Source organism: Oncorhynchus keta, chromosome 10 (assembly GCF_023373465.1).
Source record: "Oncorhynchus keta strain PuntledgeMale-10-30-2019 chromosome 10, Oket_V2, whole genome shotgun sequence".
Classification (NCBI taxonomy): Eukaryota; Metazoa; Chordata; class Actinopteri; order Salmoniformes; family Salmonidae; genus Oncorhynchus; species Oncorhynchus keta.
Genome location: NC_068430.1, coordinates 57,341,850 through 57,361,806, shown reverse-complemented (window position 1 = coordinate 57,361,806; position 19,957 = coordinate 57,341,850). Strand labels below are relative to the sequence as shown.

At 40.7% G+C, this 19,957-nt stretch overlaps 1 protein-coding gene across 4 annotated transcripts in view; it reads left to right on the top strand.

The window, feature by feature from the left end:
* Positions 1–19,957, top strand: part of slc2a9l2 (solute carrier family 2 member 9, like 2) — a 214,750-nt gene that overhangs the window by 62,634 nt on the left and 132,159 nt on the right. For all 4 annotated transcript variants that reach the window (XM_035778674.2, XM_035778676.2, XM_035778675.2 and 1 more), the window contains exon 7: positions 12,371–12,503. In XM_035778674.2, coding sequence (XP_035634567.1) covers positions 12,371–12,503 — 133 coding nt within the window. The remainder of the gene's footprint in view (positions 1–12,370; positions 12,504–19,957) is intronic.

Here is a 19,957-nt window from a genome sequence, read left to right as displayed (position 1 = left end):
GTCCTCTTCGTCTTTTCCAGTAATGAGGATGTCATCTAGGTAGTATTGTACTCCTGGCAATCCTCTCACGATCTGGCCCATCGCTCTCTGGAACGTCGCTGGTGCATTCCAAATTGTAGACCACAGTACCTGAAGAACTCCTTGTGTGTCACGACAGTTGTTACGCACGCCTCTATGAAGAGGGAACGCAACACCCTGCTACAACTAAACTCTCCGTGAAGTGAAAAAGGTATGGACTGTAGGTGCGAGTAAGGATGACAACAGACAGAATGTGGTACCGTTTACAAGGACTTTATTCCTTTACACGGTAATATGGGGAAAAGGGGCTGGACGGAACCAAAGCAAAGAAAGTAAATCTCAAAGCCCCCCCTCCCTCTCCTATCTTACCTGCCTACCCACTACTTACCTAATTTAGCACCACCTGGTGCCCTAACCAAAATACAGGGGGTGGTCCGCCCAGGTCTTACCTAGTGTGCCTATACAGCGAATATGCTACGGGTATATGTATGCCCGCGGGCCTCTTGCGTAAGCACTCCCTAGGTGCCTTCCCCTTCCCCCCTGGGAACAAATGAAACAAAATATTAAACAATTTCACAAACAAACTAAGAAACAAACAAAGGACATCAAATAAGCTCTATCTGAGCAACAAACTCACAAAACATACCAACTCTCAGCAATGAACTCCCAGCAAAATCTCTAGCAAAAACTCTAGCAAAATCTCTTTCCTACAAAATTCTCCAGCAAATCTACCTCCAGCAAAATTTCTCTAGCAAATCTACCTCCAACAAAAATTCTCTTTCCTGAACAGAACACTGGCATTTATATATCTTCAGATGGAATGGGTAATTGGAGACAGCTGTCTTGACGAGGGGGCGGGGTCAGCTCTCCAATTAGCCATGGAGTCGACCAATCAGCTGCTTGAGGGATTTCAGGAAGCCATTTTCCTGAAATAAACACATGCAAATCTACAAACTACAACACATAAACTGGGGAACGTAACAACAGTCAGCACCTCCTTTGACTTTTTATCCACATACATCTGCAAATAGGCTTGGCAGGCTTGACCTCCAGGTAAGCCCGTGAAAAGGTAGTCGAATGTGTGGTAGTGGATTCTGCTCAGCGGACAATACATAAATATGACTTTAAAGTCTCCACATATCCTGATTCCACCATCCTACTAAAGGACTGGTACGCTGTTAGGCTCCAGTACCTTGTTCTTGATTAAGCATCCAAGTAAGCCTTGATATTGTCTTCACTGACATTTTCAACCTTCTCCCTGACACAGTCTATAATACCTACATGTTTCAAGCAGACCACCATAGTCGCTGCGCCCAAGAACGCCAAAGTAACCTGTCTGTAGCACAAATCTGTAGCCATGAAATGCTTTGAAAGGCTGGTCATGGCTTAAATCAACACCATCATCCCAGACAACCTGGGCCCACTTCAATTCGCATACTGCCTCAACAGATCCACAGATGACGCAATCTCTATTCCACGCCACACTACTCTTTCCCATATGGACAAAAGGAACACCTACGTGAGAATGCTGTTCATTGACCACAGCTCAGCGTTCAACACCATAGTGCCCTCCAAGCTCATCACTAAGCTAAGGACCCTGGGATTTAACACCTTCCTCTGCAACTGGATCCTGGACTTCCTGATGGGCCCCTCATGGGTGCGTGCTTAGTCCCTTCCTGTTCTCCCTGTTCACCCACAACTGCGTGATCATGCACAACTCCAACACCATCCTTATGTTTGTAGACGACACAACAGGGGTAGGCCTGATCACCGAAGACAATGAGACAACCTACAAGGAGGTCAGAGACCTGGCAGTGTGGTGTCAGGACAACAACCTCTCCCTCAACGTCAGCAAGACAAAGGAGCTGTTTGTGGACTACAGGAAACAGGGCGTATGGCCCAGTACATCACTGAATGGCTCCCTGCCATTCATACCAGGCGGTGTTGGAGGAAGGCCCTAAAAATTGTCAAGGCCAGCCACCCAAGTCATAGACTGTTCTCTCTGCTACCACAAGGCAAGATGTACAGATGCATCATGTCTGGAACCAACAGGAGCCCGAACAGCTTCTACAGCTAAGCCATAAGACTTGGTACCGGTAACCTGTGTATATAGCTAAGTTATTGTTACTCATTGTGTATTTATTCCTCGTGTTATTATTATTTTTTAATTTCAATAACAAAAAAAGAATCTGTATTGTTAGGAAGAGCCCGTAAGTAAGCATTTCGCTGTTGGTTTACACCTGTTGTTCACGAAGCAGGTACATTTTAAAAAAAAAAATCAATTTGACTACTCTCTAAGTCAATAGCTCGTAGCTATAGTTTGTAGCCCACATTACTAGTCTGCCTCTAATGGTGTCATTTAGAACATCATTCTCTAATATGCTCTAATAGTTTCTTAAAAGCTGTAATACACTATGTAACTTTTTGGGACCTGACACAATTGTCATTCTTGTTGAAAACAAGTCTAAGAAGTGGTAGATCTGTTCTATGTGCGCTATTTCTATTATTCCCATTTTGAAGTTTAGTTTTTGCGTCTCTTACTTTCAGTTTTGTACACCAAAAGTAAAGCTGAAAATACAATATTTTTGGTTATGGAAAATACATTTCACTGTGGTTTAGATGGTACAATGATTCTAGCTTGTTTTGTCACAAAAACTTAAATTAGGCGAACTATTAGTATTTTAGCAACCAGGAAATGGCAGAGCAGCAGCAAACATTTTCACTGATTCTCCTTCCTGATTTCATCTGTGTTTACCTAAACCTTTCAGCAATAACACGTCACCTGCAAAAACAAAATAGTCAAACTGTTAAGAATATGAGCTCCACTGCTCTATAATTTCATCAAACTGTCCAATGTATCCAATACCTCCAGACCTATTCCGTTTCTTAAAAGGCGCCATGTTGTCATTTACTTCAATATTGTCCTCAACTACGGCAACGTTCTGTTCTGCCACGGCAATAATTTCCTCGGTCACGTGATTTTCATTCACTTCACTCACTGACGTTTCATCCTCAAGTTCGCCCATTTAGCAGTTTTTTTATTCCAAAGTTCGTTTTCACAGTTGAATAAATGTAATTTCCTTTACTCACTGTATATTACTCCTTTTAATCATATTTTTCCTCAGACCTCTGTCTCGAGTCATTTTCTGACATCCATGACAATGCTAACTCTTTCTTAGCTAGCTAGCTCGACTATTCACTTGCCTCTGCTAGCAATTCACTGTGTTAAACTTAATCGAGACTGTACCACAGAAAATAACAGTTTTAAACTTGTAAAACCAAACTTCTTCCGGATAGAATAGTTCCTGTGTGTGCAGACTTAACAAAAGATTGACTGTGTCTCGTGCGTTTCATAACCACATCTTCAAATTAATTCAACAACTCCCATAATGCTCTGTGACACAACCCCAACACACAACAGATTATTTTGTTTATATTGTTTTGATTGGAGCATCACTGATGTGGTCCATGCCTCAAACAGACATTTACCGACCAACTTTTCTACCTATTTCCCGTTTTGGGTTCTATCCTGCCATGAGAAACTGGCAGAAGGCTGCACAAAACTTCTGATCTGTTCATCCAACCCTCAGGCACCGGAGATCTGTATCGTCCTCCTCTGTAATGAGACGGCATCCACATTCTCACTAGAGATAAAGAGTTGCCGGCAAGAAAAAGCCACTTCGAATATAGGTTTTCCATTGCACTCATCTATCATGTATACTGAGTTTGGAGTTTTTTTTCTCCCCAGCCTCAGCCAAATGAATCCCCTTTGGGCCTGGTACTATAGCTTTGTTTTGTTTAAATGAGTAACAATCCAGGTCAGTGGCCTAATTTCCAAACCGAAGTGTGTATTATCAGGGGCTCCCATGTGGAGATGGGATCAGGCCCCAGGAGGGAGCCACAGCCGGTGGCTCAGTTGATTTGCTCCAGTTAAAGCTATATCACTATTAGCCCACACACTGAACATGGCTCACAGGCTATTTTTAAGTGTTTGAAAGTGAAATTAATATATCTTGAAAGTGAAATTACTATATCTTGGCATGTGTTGCCTGGTCCGTGTAAGTTTGTGTTGACATGTGGATAGTTTGTGTGCTTGAAGGTTTTGACATTCTGGTTTAGAGGACAGATGTCATTGGAACATTTGAGCAGCCAGCGAAATCCTAGTGTCCCTGAATGTTACATCTGGACTGCATTACATCAATGAGAAGGAGACTGACCGTCCATTCTCCACATCCATTCCTGGTTTATTACATAAAAGAGGACAGCACACAGAGAATAACAAAACAGGTTTCTGCTGCCTTGAACATAAAGTGCTTTTCTAAAAGGCCATATTCTAGGGACATGAACATACTGTATAAAGGAAGTTGATTAAAGAGACAACAAGATTGAATGTATTTTCAATGCTATTAGCTACATATCGTAATTTGATCACCATGTTGCAGGAAAATGCAAAACATGTAGTGTATTTAAGATTTAAAAATACTTCTAAAATGTGTAATTTCCACTTTTACAATTTTAGACAAAATGTATCAACCCCTCCACATGTCCACTAATTATAATCCATATAATAATTCACATTTCCTGTTGCTGCAGGATTATTTTCCAGCAGTAACAAACTGGCTCAAATGAAGATCCTATCTGTTAGGTTCCTTATGGGTCATTAAAAGCTAACACAGATCGGTAAGCTCTCTTGCAGTCAATAACAGAACCATATCTTCTTCAGGTGAGCAAGCATGCCTGGCCCCATTAGAGAACCCAACTCACTGTGTATGCCATTGAGATAATGTAGGACCACATCTGACCCAATCCAACACTTCTCTAACCTTGCTACATACAGACTGAAAGGCTGGTCTAATGTATTTTTAGTAACATAGCTATATATATTTTGGTCGTGGAAAATATGTAGACCTAGCATATGTATTAGAGAGGCATATGAGGTTACAATGAGGGTTTTACACTAAACAACCAGCGTAGTACTGTTCTAGGTGCATAGATGAATAGCTGTATTATATAATGCATCTATCCATGCAATGGGGTCATTCAACAGTATTAATTTATGCATATCCCTGACCTGTTATTTATTTTTCTAATCTGTGAGGTTAATATGGTCTCTAGATTGTGACCCACGTGTTAGTCGGCTTGACAGAATATTGTTTGATGGTACAATATGTCCGTGTCGGCTAGCTCTCCTTATAATTCATTGAGTGGACTATCTAAGTTAAAGGGGCAATCTGCAGTTGCTACATCCATTTTGGGATTTATGAATGAATTATATGTACCCATTGATTCATTTAAGAATATAATTTAGAAATACCTCATGAGTTTGTGTATCAGTTCAACTGTCTTACCCCATCAGAACCCAAATTATAAGCTTGTTTTACTCCAGTGTTTGTAAACAAAGTAAATGTAAACCAACACTATATAGCCTCAAAACATGGTTAAAACTATAATTTTTATCATGGATGGTCATTCCTTGCATCCATAGCACCGTCTATGAATTTGAGAGTGGTTGTATTTCTCCAATCCCAACCCTCACCTTTTGAGTGAAACGGGCAGGAGTACGCATTCTTATGGTTTCAACTGCTGTTTGCCGCTTTAAATCAATAAAATGAAGCTGAACCTCCTCCACTCATTTAGTTGCAATATCAGTGTAATTTTTGAATTGAGAAAAAGAGCGATTAATTCAGTAAATGAGTATCTAATACCTTAAAGCGGCTATTTGCAGTTCAAACAATAACAAAGCGGAAACCTCACTGCTCTTTAACACTGTTTTGGTTAACAGCTGATGGATGGGGCCAGAGGACTGACCATCCATGATATCAAAATAATAGCTTTGAGGCTTAACAATTGTGTTACAAGCAAAGGAGTAAAACATTCTTATATTTTGGGTTCTGGTGGGGTATGAGAGTTGAAATAAGCTCATGAGGCATTTACAAGTTATATTCTTCAAGAATCAGTCTATATATAATTCATTCAAAAGTAAAAAAAAAAAAAAAAAAAAAATGGATGTAGCAATCTGGGATCTGGAAGTCGTTTCAATGGTCATTTTAAATTCTTGATGTAGACATACACCAATTGATTCTTGAGTTCAGCTGAGTTCATGAGCTTAGTTTAACAGTCTTTAACAGTTTGCTGAAAAACACATCCCAGATTGTAGCTTTAAAGATAGCTGAGTAAACCTCTCCTCATCTATAAAATAGGAGCCATGTGGGAGTCTTTTTAATTAGTGCTGTGAATTACCAGGCTGCACAGCAGAGATGAGTAATCTAACTGCATAGGCCATCAAATCACCAACGAGGCCTAATGAGCGTACTACATGTTAAACATAATTGAGCTTTGCCTTTTCATTTTTTTCCCAGCCATCCGCCACCGTTGCAAGAACAAAAGTACACAGCTCAGTAGTGATTTAGTTTTTTAACTACTTTACTTTGCTGCACAGAGCAAAGATCTTGCCCACACTACACTCTGGTGACTGTGTCTGGGTGAGAGACGAAACAAAAAGGAATTGTGCAACAAATGACACACAAGCCACGCTCTTACCTTGTGCACTTACAGGGGTGCATAGTTAGGAGAAACCGAAGACACTGACTCAACACGATGAGACCATGCCTGAGCCTCATTTTGTCCCTGTTTTCCCAAGGGAGGCTTTACTGCCATCAGCCCCAAGGCGGCACCCAGTAAGTCAGAAAACCCACCCCCTTCACTTACAGGACTTTGACATGTTCAAATCCAACACTGGGATGTATTATGGGGCAGAATAATCCCGACACCTTCAGTGCAAGGCACAAGTAGTCTACCCTGTCCTTGGTAGGCTAGTTATCAGCCTTCAGTTCCTTTGAACAAAAGAAAAAGGAAGTTGCATACTGTTGTTCATTGGTTACTACTGTAATTCAAAATAGGTTATTGTGTTTGTTCTGCATTCACTAAAGAAAGGGAGTTGTGCTATTAGCTCATGTGCATATATGCAAAGGTAATGTGTTACTGCCCCGCAAAGGGGGCAACAATGTTCTGTAATACTATATTTACTACATAGGAGATTAAACTGGTCCCGTGTTCAACCCGACATGCCGTATCTGCTTTCCTTCTATCTCAACAGCTTGGACTGAAGAGGAACTTATAGAAAGACAATAGGCCTGAAAATGAAGTTATCCATCTTTTTGAATACCATGTTACAATAGTATTTTGCTTGATTATTCTGAGCTTAAAAGCAAAGTGCGACTGATTTTTCTTACTCATGTCTTTCATTTCCTTTACCTGTTCAATCATTCCCCGTTTGTATAATTTTCTCTGTGGATTACTTCTTTAGTTTTGGGAGCATTATTTAACTTCTGACCTGGACTTCACTGTTAGTCGACACCTGTGGTTTACGAAGCATGTGACAACATTTGATTTGGACATGGACTGGTCAAAGGCCAATTTCTGAGCAATATCTTCTGTGTCGTTATTGTATAGTCTGGAGCTTATAGGAACTGATAGAAATGTCTTGTGTGTAGAATCCTCTGTAGACTTTCACACCTTTCAAATATGTTTATATTTTCAACAGGTAACATTTTCAGATCTATATCATATTTATACCTTTTAAATATTGTACTTTCATGAACAAGTCCCTGCTGTTGTCCATCACTGTTGCTCACCCTACACTATCAGTTCAAACATACAGTTGAAGTCAGAGGTTTACATACACTTTAGCCAAATACTTTTAAACTCAGTTTTTCACAATTCCTGACAATTAATCAGAGTAAAAATTCCCTGTCTTAGTTCAGTTAGGATCACCACTTTATTTTAAGAATCTGAAATGTCAGAATAATAGTAGAGAATAATTTATTTAAGCTTTTATTTCTTTCATCACATCACATTCCCAGTGGGTCAGAAGTTTACATACACTCAATTAGTATTTGGTAGCATTGCATTTAAATTGTCAAACGTTTTGAGTAGCCTTCCACAAGCTTCCCACAATAAATTGAGGAAATTTTGGCCCATTCCTCCTGACAGAGCTGGTGTAACTGAGTCAGGTTTGTAAGGCCTCCTTGCTCGCACAAGTTTTTTCACATTCTTCCCATACATTTTCTATGGGATTGTGGTCAGGGCATTGTGATGGCCACTCCAATACCTTGACTTTGTTGTCCTTAAGCCACTTTGCCACAACTTTGGAAGTATGCTTGTGGTCATTGTCCATTTGGAAGACTCATTTTCGACTAAGATTTAACTTCCTGACTGATGTCTTGAGCTGTTGCTTTCATGTATCCACATAATTGTCCTACCTCATGGTGCCATGTATTTTGTTAAGTGCACCAGTCCCTCCTGCAGCAAAGCACCCCCACAACATGATTCTACCACCCCCGTGCTTCACGGCTTGCAAGCCTCCCCCGTTTTTCCTCCAAACATAACGATGGTCATTATGACCAAACAGTTGTATTTTTGTTTCACCAGACCAGGGGACATTTCTCCGTAGGCTGTTTTTTTATGGCGTTTTGGAGCAGTGGCTTCTTCCTTGCTGAGCATCCTTTCAGGTTATGCCGATATAGGACTTGTTTTATTGTGGATATAGATACTTTTGTACCTGTTTCCTCCAGCATCTTCACAAGGTCCTTTGCTGTTGTTCTGGGATTGATTTGCACTTTTCACACCAAAGTATGTTCATCTCTAGGAGACAGAACGCGTCTCCTTCCTGAGCGGTATGATGGCTGCGTGGTCCCATGGTGTTTATACTTGCGTACTATTGTTTGTACACATAAACGGGGCATCTTAAATTGGAATTGTGATAAATTAAATTATAAGTGAAATATTCTGTCTGTTAACAATTGTTGGAAAAAATTACTTGTGTCATGCACAAAGTAGATGCCCTAACCGACTTGCCAAAACTATAGTTTGTTTACAAGAAAAAAACCTACCAGAGTATTTACAAACAGCACAGGAATGAAATCATCCATGTATTGATCACATCTTTACTAATGCTGCAGAAATCTGCTCTAAAGCAGTATCCACATTCATCTGATGTAGTGATCATGCAAATGCTGGGCCTATAGTGTATAAGAGGTCATATAATAGGTTTTGTAGTGATTCCTATGTTAAAGATGTAAAGAATATTTGCTGGTCTGTGGTGTGTAATGAGGAGCAACCAGATGCTGTACTTGACACATTTATGAAATTGCTTATTCCAGTTACTAATAAGCATGCACCCATTAAGAACATTACTGTAAAAACTATTAAATACCAGTGGATTGATTGTAAATGTGTATGGTTGAGAGGGATGAGGCAAAATGAATGGTAGATAAGTGTGACTGCACAGCCAATGGGCAAACATAGTGTAAATTAAGAAACCATGTAACTAAATTGAACTTAAAGAAGAAACTGTACTATGAAACAAAGATAAATTATAGTAAACATCTTTGGAGCACCTTAAATTAAGTTTTGGTCAAAAAGGCATGGTTCCACCAGTCATTGAATCAGATGGCTCATTCATCACAAAATCCACTGATGTTGCCAACTTCTGTAATTTTTTAATTGGCAAGGTTCGCAAACTTGGGCATGACATGCCAACAACAAATTCTGAGCCTCCACGCATAACTAACCAAATAATGAAAGACAAGCATTGTCATTTTGAATTCCGTAAAGTAAGTGTGGAGGTGAACAAATTATTGTTTTCTATCAACACTGACAAGCCACCTGTGTCTGACAACTCGGATGGAAAATGACTGACGATGATAGCGGACGATATTGCAACTCCTATTTTCCATCTCTTCTAAGCCTACAGGAAAGTGTGTGCCCTCAGGCCTGGAGGGATGCAAAAGTAATTCCGCTACCCAAGAGTCACGAAATTGGGGCAAAAAAAGGGGTAAAAAGTACAGTAGCTAAGATACGTATAGGTCTGTCCATAATAAAGCTCTGCCTTCTTCAGTGCTATTTTACAGTAAACAAATTAACATACTTTCATCACGCTTATAGGGAAGGACATTCAACAAGCACAGCATTTACACAGATAAATTGATGATAAAAAGATTTTGTTAGACTTCAGTGCAACTTTGTTGTGCTGTGCAAAGCTGTCATCAGGGCAAAGGGTGGCTACTTTGAAGAATCTCAAATATAAAATATATTTTAATTTGATTAACACTTTTTTGGTACCTACATGATTTCATAAGTTATTTCATAGTTTTGATGTATTCACTATTATTCTACTATGTAGAAAATAAGAAAGTAAAAATAAAGAAACTGGAATGGGTAGGTGTGACTTCGACAAATAATGTAGATATTTCTGTGTTTCATTTAATTTCAAACATGTTTTCATTATGGGGTATTGTGTGTGAGCATTTTTTATTTAATACAATTTGAATTTAGGCTGTAACACAACAAAATGTGGAATAAGTCAAGGGGTATGAATGCTTTCTGAATGCACTGTAGCTATGCAGGCTAGCTACCTTTGCTAGCTAGCCAACTAAAGCCAACACACAATCAAATCAAGCCGCTGAAATGACAGCAAACTATGTGAACTTTCATTTGCTTGTTTTACCTTTGTTTCTTTTGCCATGCATTTGGATGTACCCATTATAATGATCTTGATAAAGGAATTTGCCATGCTGGTGGAGATCTTTAAAAAAATAAAGTTTTTCCACAGTTTGTAAGCTTTAACCAGATGCTAGCTTAGGGAAAAAAAGCTTTTTTCCAGGATAGATTAAGTTTATAAATTGACTGGCTAGGCTTTGGGACAGAATGCCTATACAATAGGTACACAATCTACCTGACAGTGAGAGGCTTTTAATTGAATCCTGGCAGTGTTTACCCTTGTTTGTATCAAAAGACATGTTATTCTTCTACTTCACGTGAGTAATTTCATTAGGTATTGTAGTTACTGCACAGCTTTACTTCCAAGGTGTTATAATAGGCTTTACTTGAAACAGTTTATTCACCCGGACTGCTTTCATCTCTAGGCAGAGATAATAGGAACCACTAAGGAAGGAGACTGACGCGCACGTGCAACAGAATATTGTAGTGTACCAAATTCTGAAAAATCCTTTGGTGCAGTAAACATAAATTCATCCAATCCACCAATGTAGCTGAAGGGCCACATACTATAGGAATTAATTTGAATGTCTGTTCTATCCATTGTATTTATACTGAAGAGAAATATAAATGCAACATGCAACAATTTCAAAGATTTTACTGAATTACAGTTCATATAAGGAAATATGTCAATTGAAATACATTCATTAGGCCCTAATTTATGGATTTCACATTACTGGGCAGGGCACAGCTATGGGTGGGCATAGGCCCACCCACAGGGGAGCCAGGCCCAGCCAATAAGAATGAGTTTCTCCCTACAAAAGGGCTTTATTACAGACAGAAATACTCCACTGTTACATCAGCTGTCTGGGTGGTTGGTCTCAGACGATCCCGCAGGTGAAGAAACTGGATGTGGAGGTCCTGGGCTGGCGTGGTTACGCGTGGTTTGCAGTTGTGAGTCCAGTTGGGCGTACTGCCAAATTCTCTAAAACTGTCACGTTCTGACCCTTGTTCCTTTATTTTGTCTTTGTGTTAGTATGGTCAGGGTGTGATTTGGGGTGGGCAGTCTATGTTCATTTTTCTAGGTTGTGTTTATGTGTTTGGCCTGGTATGGTTCTCAATCAGAGGCAGGTGTCGTTCGTTGTCTCTGAATGAGAATCATACTTAGGTAGCCTTTTCCCACCTGTGTTTTGTGCGTGAATATTTTCCGTTTCAGTGTTTGCACCATTTGGGATTGTTTCGGTTTTCATTTTGATTCTCTTGTTATTTTTGTATTTTGTATTCATTCTCATTAAAAGACATTATGGATACGTACCATGCTGCGCATTGGTTCGATCTCTCCTACTTCTCCTCAGAAGAGGAAGAGGAAATCCGTTACAAAAATGTCATTGGAGGAGGCTTATGGTAGAGAAATTAACATGAAATTATCTGGCAACAGCTCTGGTGGACATTCCTGCAGTTAGCATGCCAATTGCACACTCCTTCAAAGCTTGAGACAGCTGTGGTATTGTGTTGTGTGACAAAACTGCACATTTTAGAGTGGCCTTTTATTGTCCCCAGAACAAGGTGCATCTGTTTAAAGATCATGCTGTTTAATCAGCTTCTGTCAGGTGTGTAGATTATCTTGGCAAAGGAGAAATGTTCACTGACATGGATGTAAACACATTTGTGCGCAACATTTGAGAGAAAAAAGCTTTTTGTGCATATGGAACCTTTCTGGGATCTTTTATTTCAGCTCATGAAACATGGGACCAATACTTCACATATTTTTGTTCAGTGTATGGTGGTTATTTATTGTAATTCTCTGGTGGTTATCCTTCTTTCCATCTGTTATTCTCTCTTGGGGTTCCTGCAGGAGTCCAGATGGAACTTCCTCTTTGCCTTCCTGGCCTTGCCTGCCTTGCTGCAGCTCTGTGTGCTGCCCTTCCTACCCGAAAGCCCACGCTTCCTTCTGATGGAGAGGAGGGATGAGGCCGGTGCAAAGAAAGGTAAACCCTATTAAATAAAACACACGCACACACGTGTTTACATTGCCTTTGCATATATGGCCTGCTGAGATAATGACTCATCAAAAAGATGCTGCAGATACTGTGTTGTGAACTGATGAATATACTCGTCACACATTGCATTGGAAGGGATTACATGTTGTAACGTCTGCTTCAAACTCACACCCTCAAAACACGTAAATCTCCTGAACACAGCTCACTTTCCAGCCCACACTTTCACACCTAGATCCCCTGAACGCAGCTCACTCTCCAGATCTCAATCAAATTCATTCTAATCAACAGTTCACACACCTGTATGTCATTATCACACACCATTTTGTTCAGTTCTTTGAACCCCATCTCTGTGAGGTATTGTTTGTTTTGTGACACTCGTCTTTCAGAACTCTTTTTCCCGTGATTTACTCCTCCCGTGTATGATAGTTTTTGCCTGCCTCACTGACGACGCCTTTTGCCTATTCACTGCCTGTACTTTAGCGTATCAGATTTCCTGTTATCTACCTATTGCCTAGATCTCCCGGACTATGTTACTAGCCTTTTCCCTGCCTGTACTTTTGCCTTTTTGGACCCCCTGTGTATGACCTTCTGCCTGCCCCTGGACCCAACTACCTGCCGCCTCCTGTGGTCCTTTTCAATAAACACCTGTTGCGCCCTGCGCTTGAAACCAGCTCTCTGTCTCCCCTCGTGTTCATTACACATGTAAGGGGAACATGTTGATTTTAGCTCTTCAATCAACGCTGTATCATGCTCTTGAGATAGCCAAATTGGTGCTGATGGAGAAGGGCGCCATCTTACGAGTTCCAACCCAACTTTGCGATGTATAGACTTTTGTGTTTCTTTACTTTTTTTTTTGTACAGAAATTCTATGATCCCATTTGACCGCCAAGCATCTCTGGACATCAGATTGACAGTTACTAACCTCGATTTTGACTTCAAATCCGACTCAGCTATTCCTTTGTTCCACGGGCTACCAAAACACTGCACTGGGAAAAGAGCTGTAGCCCTGGTGGCGCAGCGGTTTAACGCACCACGTCTCATTGTTGCGGCATCACTACAGCCTGGGGTTCAATCCCAGGCTCTGTCATTACCACCCGTGACCGGGAGTCCTATAGAGTGGAGCAGAATTGTCAGGGTTAGGGGTGTAACATTGTGCTGTAACGACTCCTGATGGGTGCCTGTAGGCTGACTTTGGTCATCAGTTGACAAGCGTGGCTTGGCGGGTCATGTTTCGTGGGATGCATGACTCGACCTTCGCCTCTCCCAAGCCTGTTGGAGAATTGCAGCGTTGAGACAAGATAGGAATCACAAATTTGGAGAGTAAAAGGAGGGTAAAAAAATGGAGGCAGAGGGAAAAACAAATGGCGCTCCCTTCTGTTCTATTGTTACATCTCCAGTCACTCGAGAATAAGATGCCGGTTGACCTTTGTTCAAGTCTCGCTGATAAGCGATTCTACAATTAGAATAAGCTACAATTATATGTCTTACTGAAACGTTGCTGGATGATTCCACTATGCACGTAGCAGTACTCGATGGATTGTCCATGCATCGGCAGGATTAGCGCCTCCAGAGAAGTTGAAAGGAGGACTGTTTTAAAAAATAAATAACTAGTATGCTGCTTCCAGTGTAAAGGAAATCTCGAGCTTTTGCTCACCTGATTTAGAATACCTTATGGTTAGTGGCAGACCCTTTTATCTACCAAGACAGTTCTCATCTGTAGTTGTCTACATCCTTTCACATGCCAACACCACTCTGGCAGTCAATGAATCATAATGGGCCATAAACAAACAATAAACCGCTCACCCAAAGGCAGCATTTCTGGTGGGTGGAAACTAACGCGGAGATACTTAAAACCATCCTACCTCACTTCTACCAACACGTCTCCTGCACCACTAGGGGAGTTAAAACTCTATTCTACCCCCAGAAACGCATACAAGACCCTCCCCCGTTCTGCCTTCAGGATATCTGACAATGACTCCATTCTCCTGCTTTCTGTTTATAAATATAAGCTCAAACAGGAAGTACCAGTGATGCGCTCAATACGGAAGTGGTCGGCTGTAGCGAGGCAACAATACTGGTTTTCTTGTACAGACTGGGATAAATTCCGGGATTCATCCGATAGCATTGAGGAGTTTACCACAAGTCACAAGCTTCGTCAAGTGCATAGACGATGTCATCCCCACAGTGACTATAAGAACGTATCCAAATTAACAACCATGGATTACAGGCAATATCCACGCTGGGAAAAAGGCTAGAGCTACTGCTTACAAGAAATGGGACACGGACATGGACACATACAAGAAAGCCCGCTACGACCTCAGACGAGACATCAAACATGCAAAAGGACAATATAGGAGGTTGGCGGAATATTCAAATTAAATTTTATTGGTCACATGCAGATGTTATTGCGAGTGTAGCGAAATGCTTGTGCTTCTAGTTCCGACAGTGCAGCCATATCTAACAAGTAATCTAACAATTCCACAACAACTACCTAATACACATAAATCTAAGGGATGGAATAAGAATATGTACATATAAATATACGGATGGGCTTTGGCCGACCGGCATAGACAAGATGCAATAGATGGTATAAAATACAGTATATACAACTGGGATGAATGCAAGATATGTAAATATCATTACTAAAGTGGCAGTAATAAATTGACTTTTTTAGAGTGGCCAGTGATTTCAAGTATGTATGTAGGCAGCAGCCTCTGTGTTAGTGATAGCTGTTTAACAGTCTGATGGCCTTGAGATGGAAGCTATTTTTACAGTCTCGGTCCCAGCTTTGATGCACCTGAACTGACCTCCTGGATGGTAGCGGGGTGAATAGGCAGTGGCTCGAGTGGTTGTTTTCCTTCATGATCTTTTTGGCCTTCCTGTGACATCGGGTGCTATAGGTGTTGGGGTGGTATGCAAATTGCAGTGGGTGTAGTGTGACAGGTAAGGTGGAGGTGATAGGATCCTTGACTTGTCTCTGAAAGCACTTCATGATGATGGAAGTGAGTGCTTCGGGGCGATAGTCATTCAGTTCTGTTACCTTTGCTTTCTTGGGTACAGGAACAATGGTGGTCATCTTGAAGCATGTGGGGACAGCAGCCCGGGATAGGGAGAGATTGAATATGTCCGTAAACACTCCAGCCAGCTGGTCTGCGCATGCTCTGAGGACTCGGCTAGGGTCGCAGTCTAGGCTGGCAGCCTTGCGAGGGTTAACACATTTAAATGTCTTATTCACGTCGGCCATGGAGAGAGGGGGGGGTCGCAGTTCTTTGTAGCGAGCTGTGTCGGTGGCACTGTATTATCCTCAAAGCGGGCAAAGAAGGTGTTTATTTTGTCTGGAAGCAATCCTGGTCCGTGACGTGGCTGGTTTTCTTTTTGCAGTCCGTGATTGCCTGTAGACCCTGCCACATACGTCTCGTGTCTTAGCCGTTGGATTGCGACTCCACTTTGTCCCTATATTGACGTTTCACTTCTTTGATTGCCTTGTGGAGGGAATAACTACACTGTTTGTATTCTGTCATATTCCTGGCCTTCTTTCTATGGTTAAATGCGATGGTTCGCGCTTTCAGTTTTGCGCGAATGCCGCCATCTATCTACGGTTTCAGGTTAGGGTAGGTATTAATACATAGTAGAAACAACATTTTATATGCACTTCCTTATAAACTCACTGATTACGAATCAGTGTGTCAATCTATATATTACTCTCTGAGGCTACCCGGAACATGTCCCAGTCCTTGTGATCAAAATAACCTTTAGTCTTATTACACCGGCTCTGATGCTTGTCATATGTGTCAGGGCTTGCAGACAATAATGGATTACAAAGCCATTAGTTGCCTAGCAATGGATAACTCCCAAATGAACTAAACACCATTATGCTCGTTCCGAGGAATATAACACTGTGCCTTTCATGAAAGCCCATGTTTTTCTGGATTACTGTGTGATCTCACTCTCTGTGGCCGATGTGAGCAAAACATTTGAACAGGTCAACAATCAGACGGAATACCAGGGAGCATTCTCAAAGCATGGGCAGACCAGCTGGCAAGTGTCTTCACAGACATTTTCAATCTATTTTGTTGACAGACTCAATAGAATACATTGAGAGAACAGGTTCAGAATATAGGGATCAACTAAAGAAAGCCATTTACAGTTGAAGTCGGAAATTTACATACACTTAGGTTGGAGTCATTCAAATTTGTTTTTAAACCACTCCACAAATTTCTTGTTAACAAACTATTGTTTCGGCAAGTCTGTTGGAACATCTACTTTGTGCATGACAGAAGTAAATTTCCCAACAATTGTTTACAGACAGATTATTTCACTTATAATTCACCGTATCACAATTCCAGTGGGTCAGAAGTTTACATACACTGAGTTGACTGTGCCTTTTAAACAGCTTGGAGAATTCCAGAAATTTATGTCATGGCTTTAGAAGCTTCTGATAGGCTAATTGACATAATTTGAGTCAATTGGAGGTGTACCTGTAGATGTATTTCAAGGCCTACCTTCAAACTTGCTTGACGTCATGGGAAAATGAAAAGAAATCAGCCAAGACCTCAGAAAAATAATTGTAGACCTCCACACATCTGGTTCATCCTTGGGAGCAATTTCCAAACGCCTGAATGTACCACGTTAATCTGTACAAAAAAATAGTACGTATAAACACCAAGCAACCACGCAGCCGTCATACCCCTCAGGAAGGAGACGCGTTCTGTCTCCTAGAGATGAACGTACTTTGGTGCGAGAAGTGCAATCAATCCCAGAACAACAGCAAAGGACCTTGTGAAGATGCTGGAGGAAACCGGTACAAAAGTATCTATATCCACAGTAAAACGAGTCCTATATCAACATAACCTGAAATGCCGCTCAGCAAAGAAGAAGCCACTGCTCCACAACCACCATAATAAAGCCAGACTACGGTTTGCAACTGTACATGGGGACAAATGTCCTCAGGTCTGATGAAACAAAAATAGAACTGTTTGGCCATAATGACCATTGTTATGTTTGGAGGAAAAAGGGGGAGGCTTGCAAGCCAAAGAATACCATCCCAACCTTGAAGCACGGGGGCGGCATCATCATATTGTGGGGTGCTTTGCTGCAGGAGGGACTGGTGCACTTCACAAAATAGATGGCATCATGAGGAAAGGATAAAGATGTGGCTATATTGACGCAACATCTCAAGACATCAGTCCAGAAGTTAAAGCTTGGTTGTAAATGGGTCTTCCAAATGGACAATGACCGCAAGCATATTTCCAAGGTTGTGGCAAAATGGCTTAAGGACAACAAAGTCAAGGTATTGGAGTGGCCATCACAAAGCCCTGACCTCAATCCTATAGACAATTTGTCGGCAGAACTGAAAAAGTGTGTGTGTGCAGGGAGGCCTACAAACCTGACTCAGTTACACCAGCTCTGTCAGGAGGAATGGGCCAAAATTCACCCAACTTATTGTGGGAAGCTCTTGGAATGCTACCCGAAACGTTTGACCCAAATTAAACAATTTAAATGCAATGTGACCAAATACTAATTGAGTGCATGTAAACTTCTGACCCACAGGGAATGTGATGAAAGAACTAAAGCTGAAGTTAATCACTACTATTATTTTTCACATTCTTAAAATAAAGTGGTGATGCTAACTGACCTAAGACAGGGATGTTTTACAAGGATTAAATGTCAGGAATTTTGGAAAAACCGAGTTATTAAATGTACATGGCTAAGGTGTATGTAAACTTCCGACTTCAACTGTATTTATTTTCGTCTCTGTTTCAGCACTAACTGGTAGATTTAAAAACACTAATCTTGTAGTTTACATTTTAGGGTTAGGAAAGTATGAATCATTACAAAAAAAACAGTTTGGAGAGCCTTTATGCACAAAATACTGTATATGGATGAATTCAAAATTACAGTGGTTTGATGAAAAAAAAAGTCGTCATATTGACATTCCGTCCATTAAATATTGGAAGGTGGAAGGAAAGTGTACAATAGGGGTTGAACAATAATCCTATAAATCTACCCTAAATCTCACTAATCATGTATCACAACTATTCAGTCGTTGTGAACCGTGAGCCAGGCTCCAGGTTTAACTTGCTTTGTGTAGTCTGAGTTCCATAATGATTCAAATAGGCTACATTTCCTAAGGTATTGCACAACGTTAGCCTAGTATGATCCACTAATCCTAGTGATCCTCAGGAACAATTTAAGGAATTTAAATGTTTCTATATTTAGAAAAAAAATCCTTTATTTTACCAGACAATCCAGTTAAGAACAAGTTCTTATTTACAGCATGGGCCAATTGCACGCCGCCTTATGGGACTCCCAATCACGGCCAGCTGTGATAGAGCCTGGATTTGAACCAGGGACTGTAGTGACACCTCTTGCACTGAGATGCAGTGCCTTAGACCGCTGTGCCACTCGGGAACCCATATGTGACAGAGGAAAGAAAGGTAAACAGAATGGAATGGACTGATACATTTATTTTTGAATGTGGGTTCCTAACAAACAATGTTTGCAGTCATTCACAAATGTTGTGACATTTGGTGTGCTCTGGGAGAGGATACAATGTTAGTTCTTATTAATGGTCTCTGTAATTGTAAGTATATGCGTTGCATTGTAGTATATTAAAGATCAATTTTTCATACTTGGCACGCATTCCAAGGGGTTCCAGTAGGCCTAAGGCCTACTTATCTCTGACATTGAACAAACATAACCAAACATTTTATTATTGTGCATTTTGAAGCAAAGGTAAAGGCTATGTTCACACTGTTATTGTAAATAAAGTGCATTTCTCTTTGAATCAGTTACCTCTGTTCCCATGCCCCACCCTTTTTATATTGTTGGTAATGTTGGTAATTATCAGAAGACCTCAACTCTAAAACGTTTGTGTAGCAGCTACAAACTTAAACCGATCATATTTTGACGGAAGTCGGCAGACTGAGCTGGAGCATCGAAAGTGATTATTATCGGTTTAATTATTTGGGGATCCTTATGTTAATTGTGATTGGTGCTTTTAATCAATATTGTACTGCCTAGTTTTGGTTGTGTGTTTGTGGAGATGTGTCTAGTGCATGTTTCAGGTATCCCTGTCCTATCCATGGGGGGCACAGTCCTATAACCAAATACAACTAAACAATACGAAGATAACATGTTCTTGTACATAAGGCGTGGAGCATGGGAATTAAAAGCAAAGATGAGAAGCAGATTTTTTTTTGTTGCATCTTGTTGTTCAAATGCACAATCAGGGTCTCAAGAGCTCAAATGTTGTGCTACAGACACATTCAGAGTTATACAATATACATTTATTTCAATCAAGACCGTTACTTACTGGAAGGTGTGTTCAGAGAGGACAATGGTTTTAGATGGACTAAGATCATTGCCATATAACTACTTTCACAATTGATTATACTTTAGTAAAAATTACCATGCCAACCGACAAAGCAAGAGGATCTGTG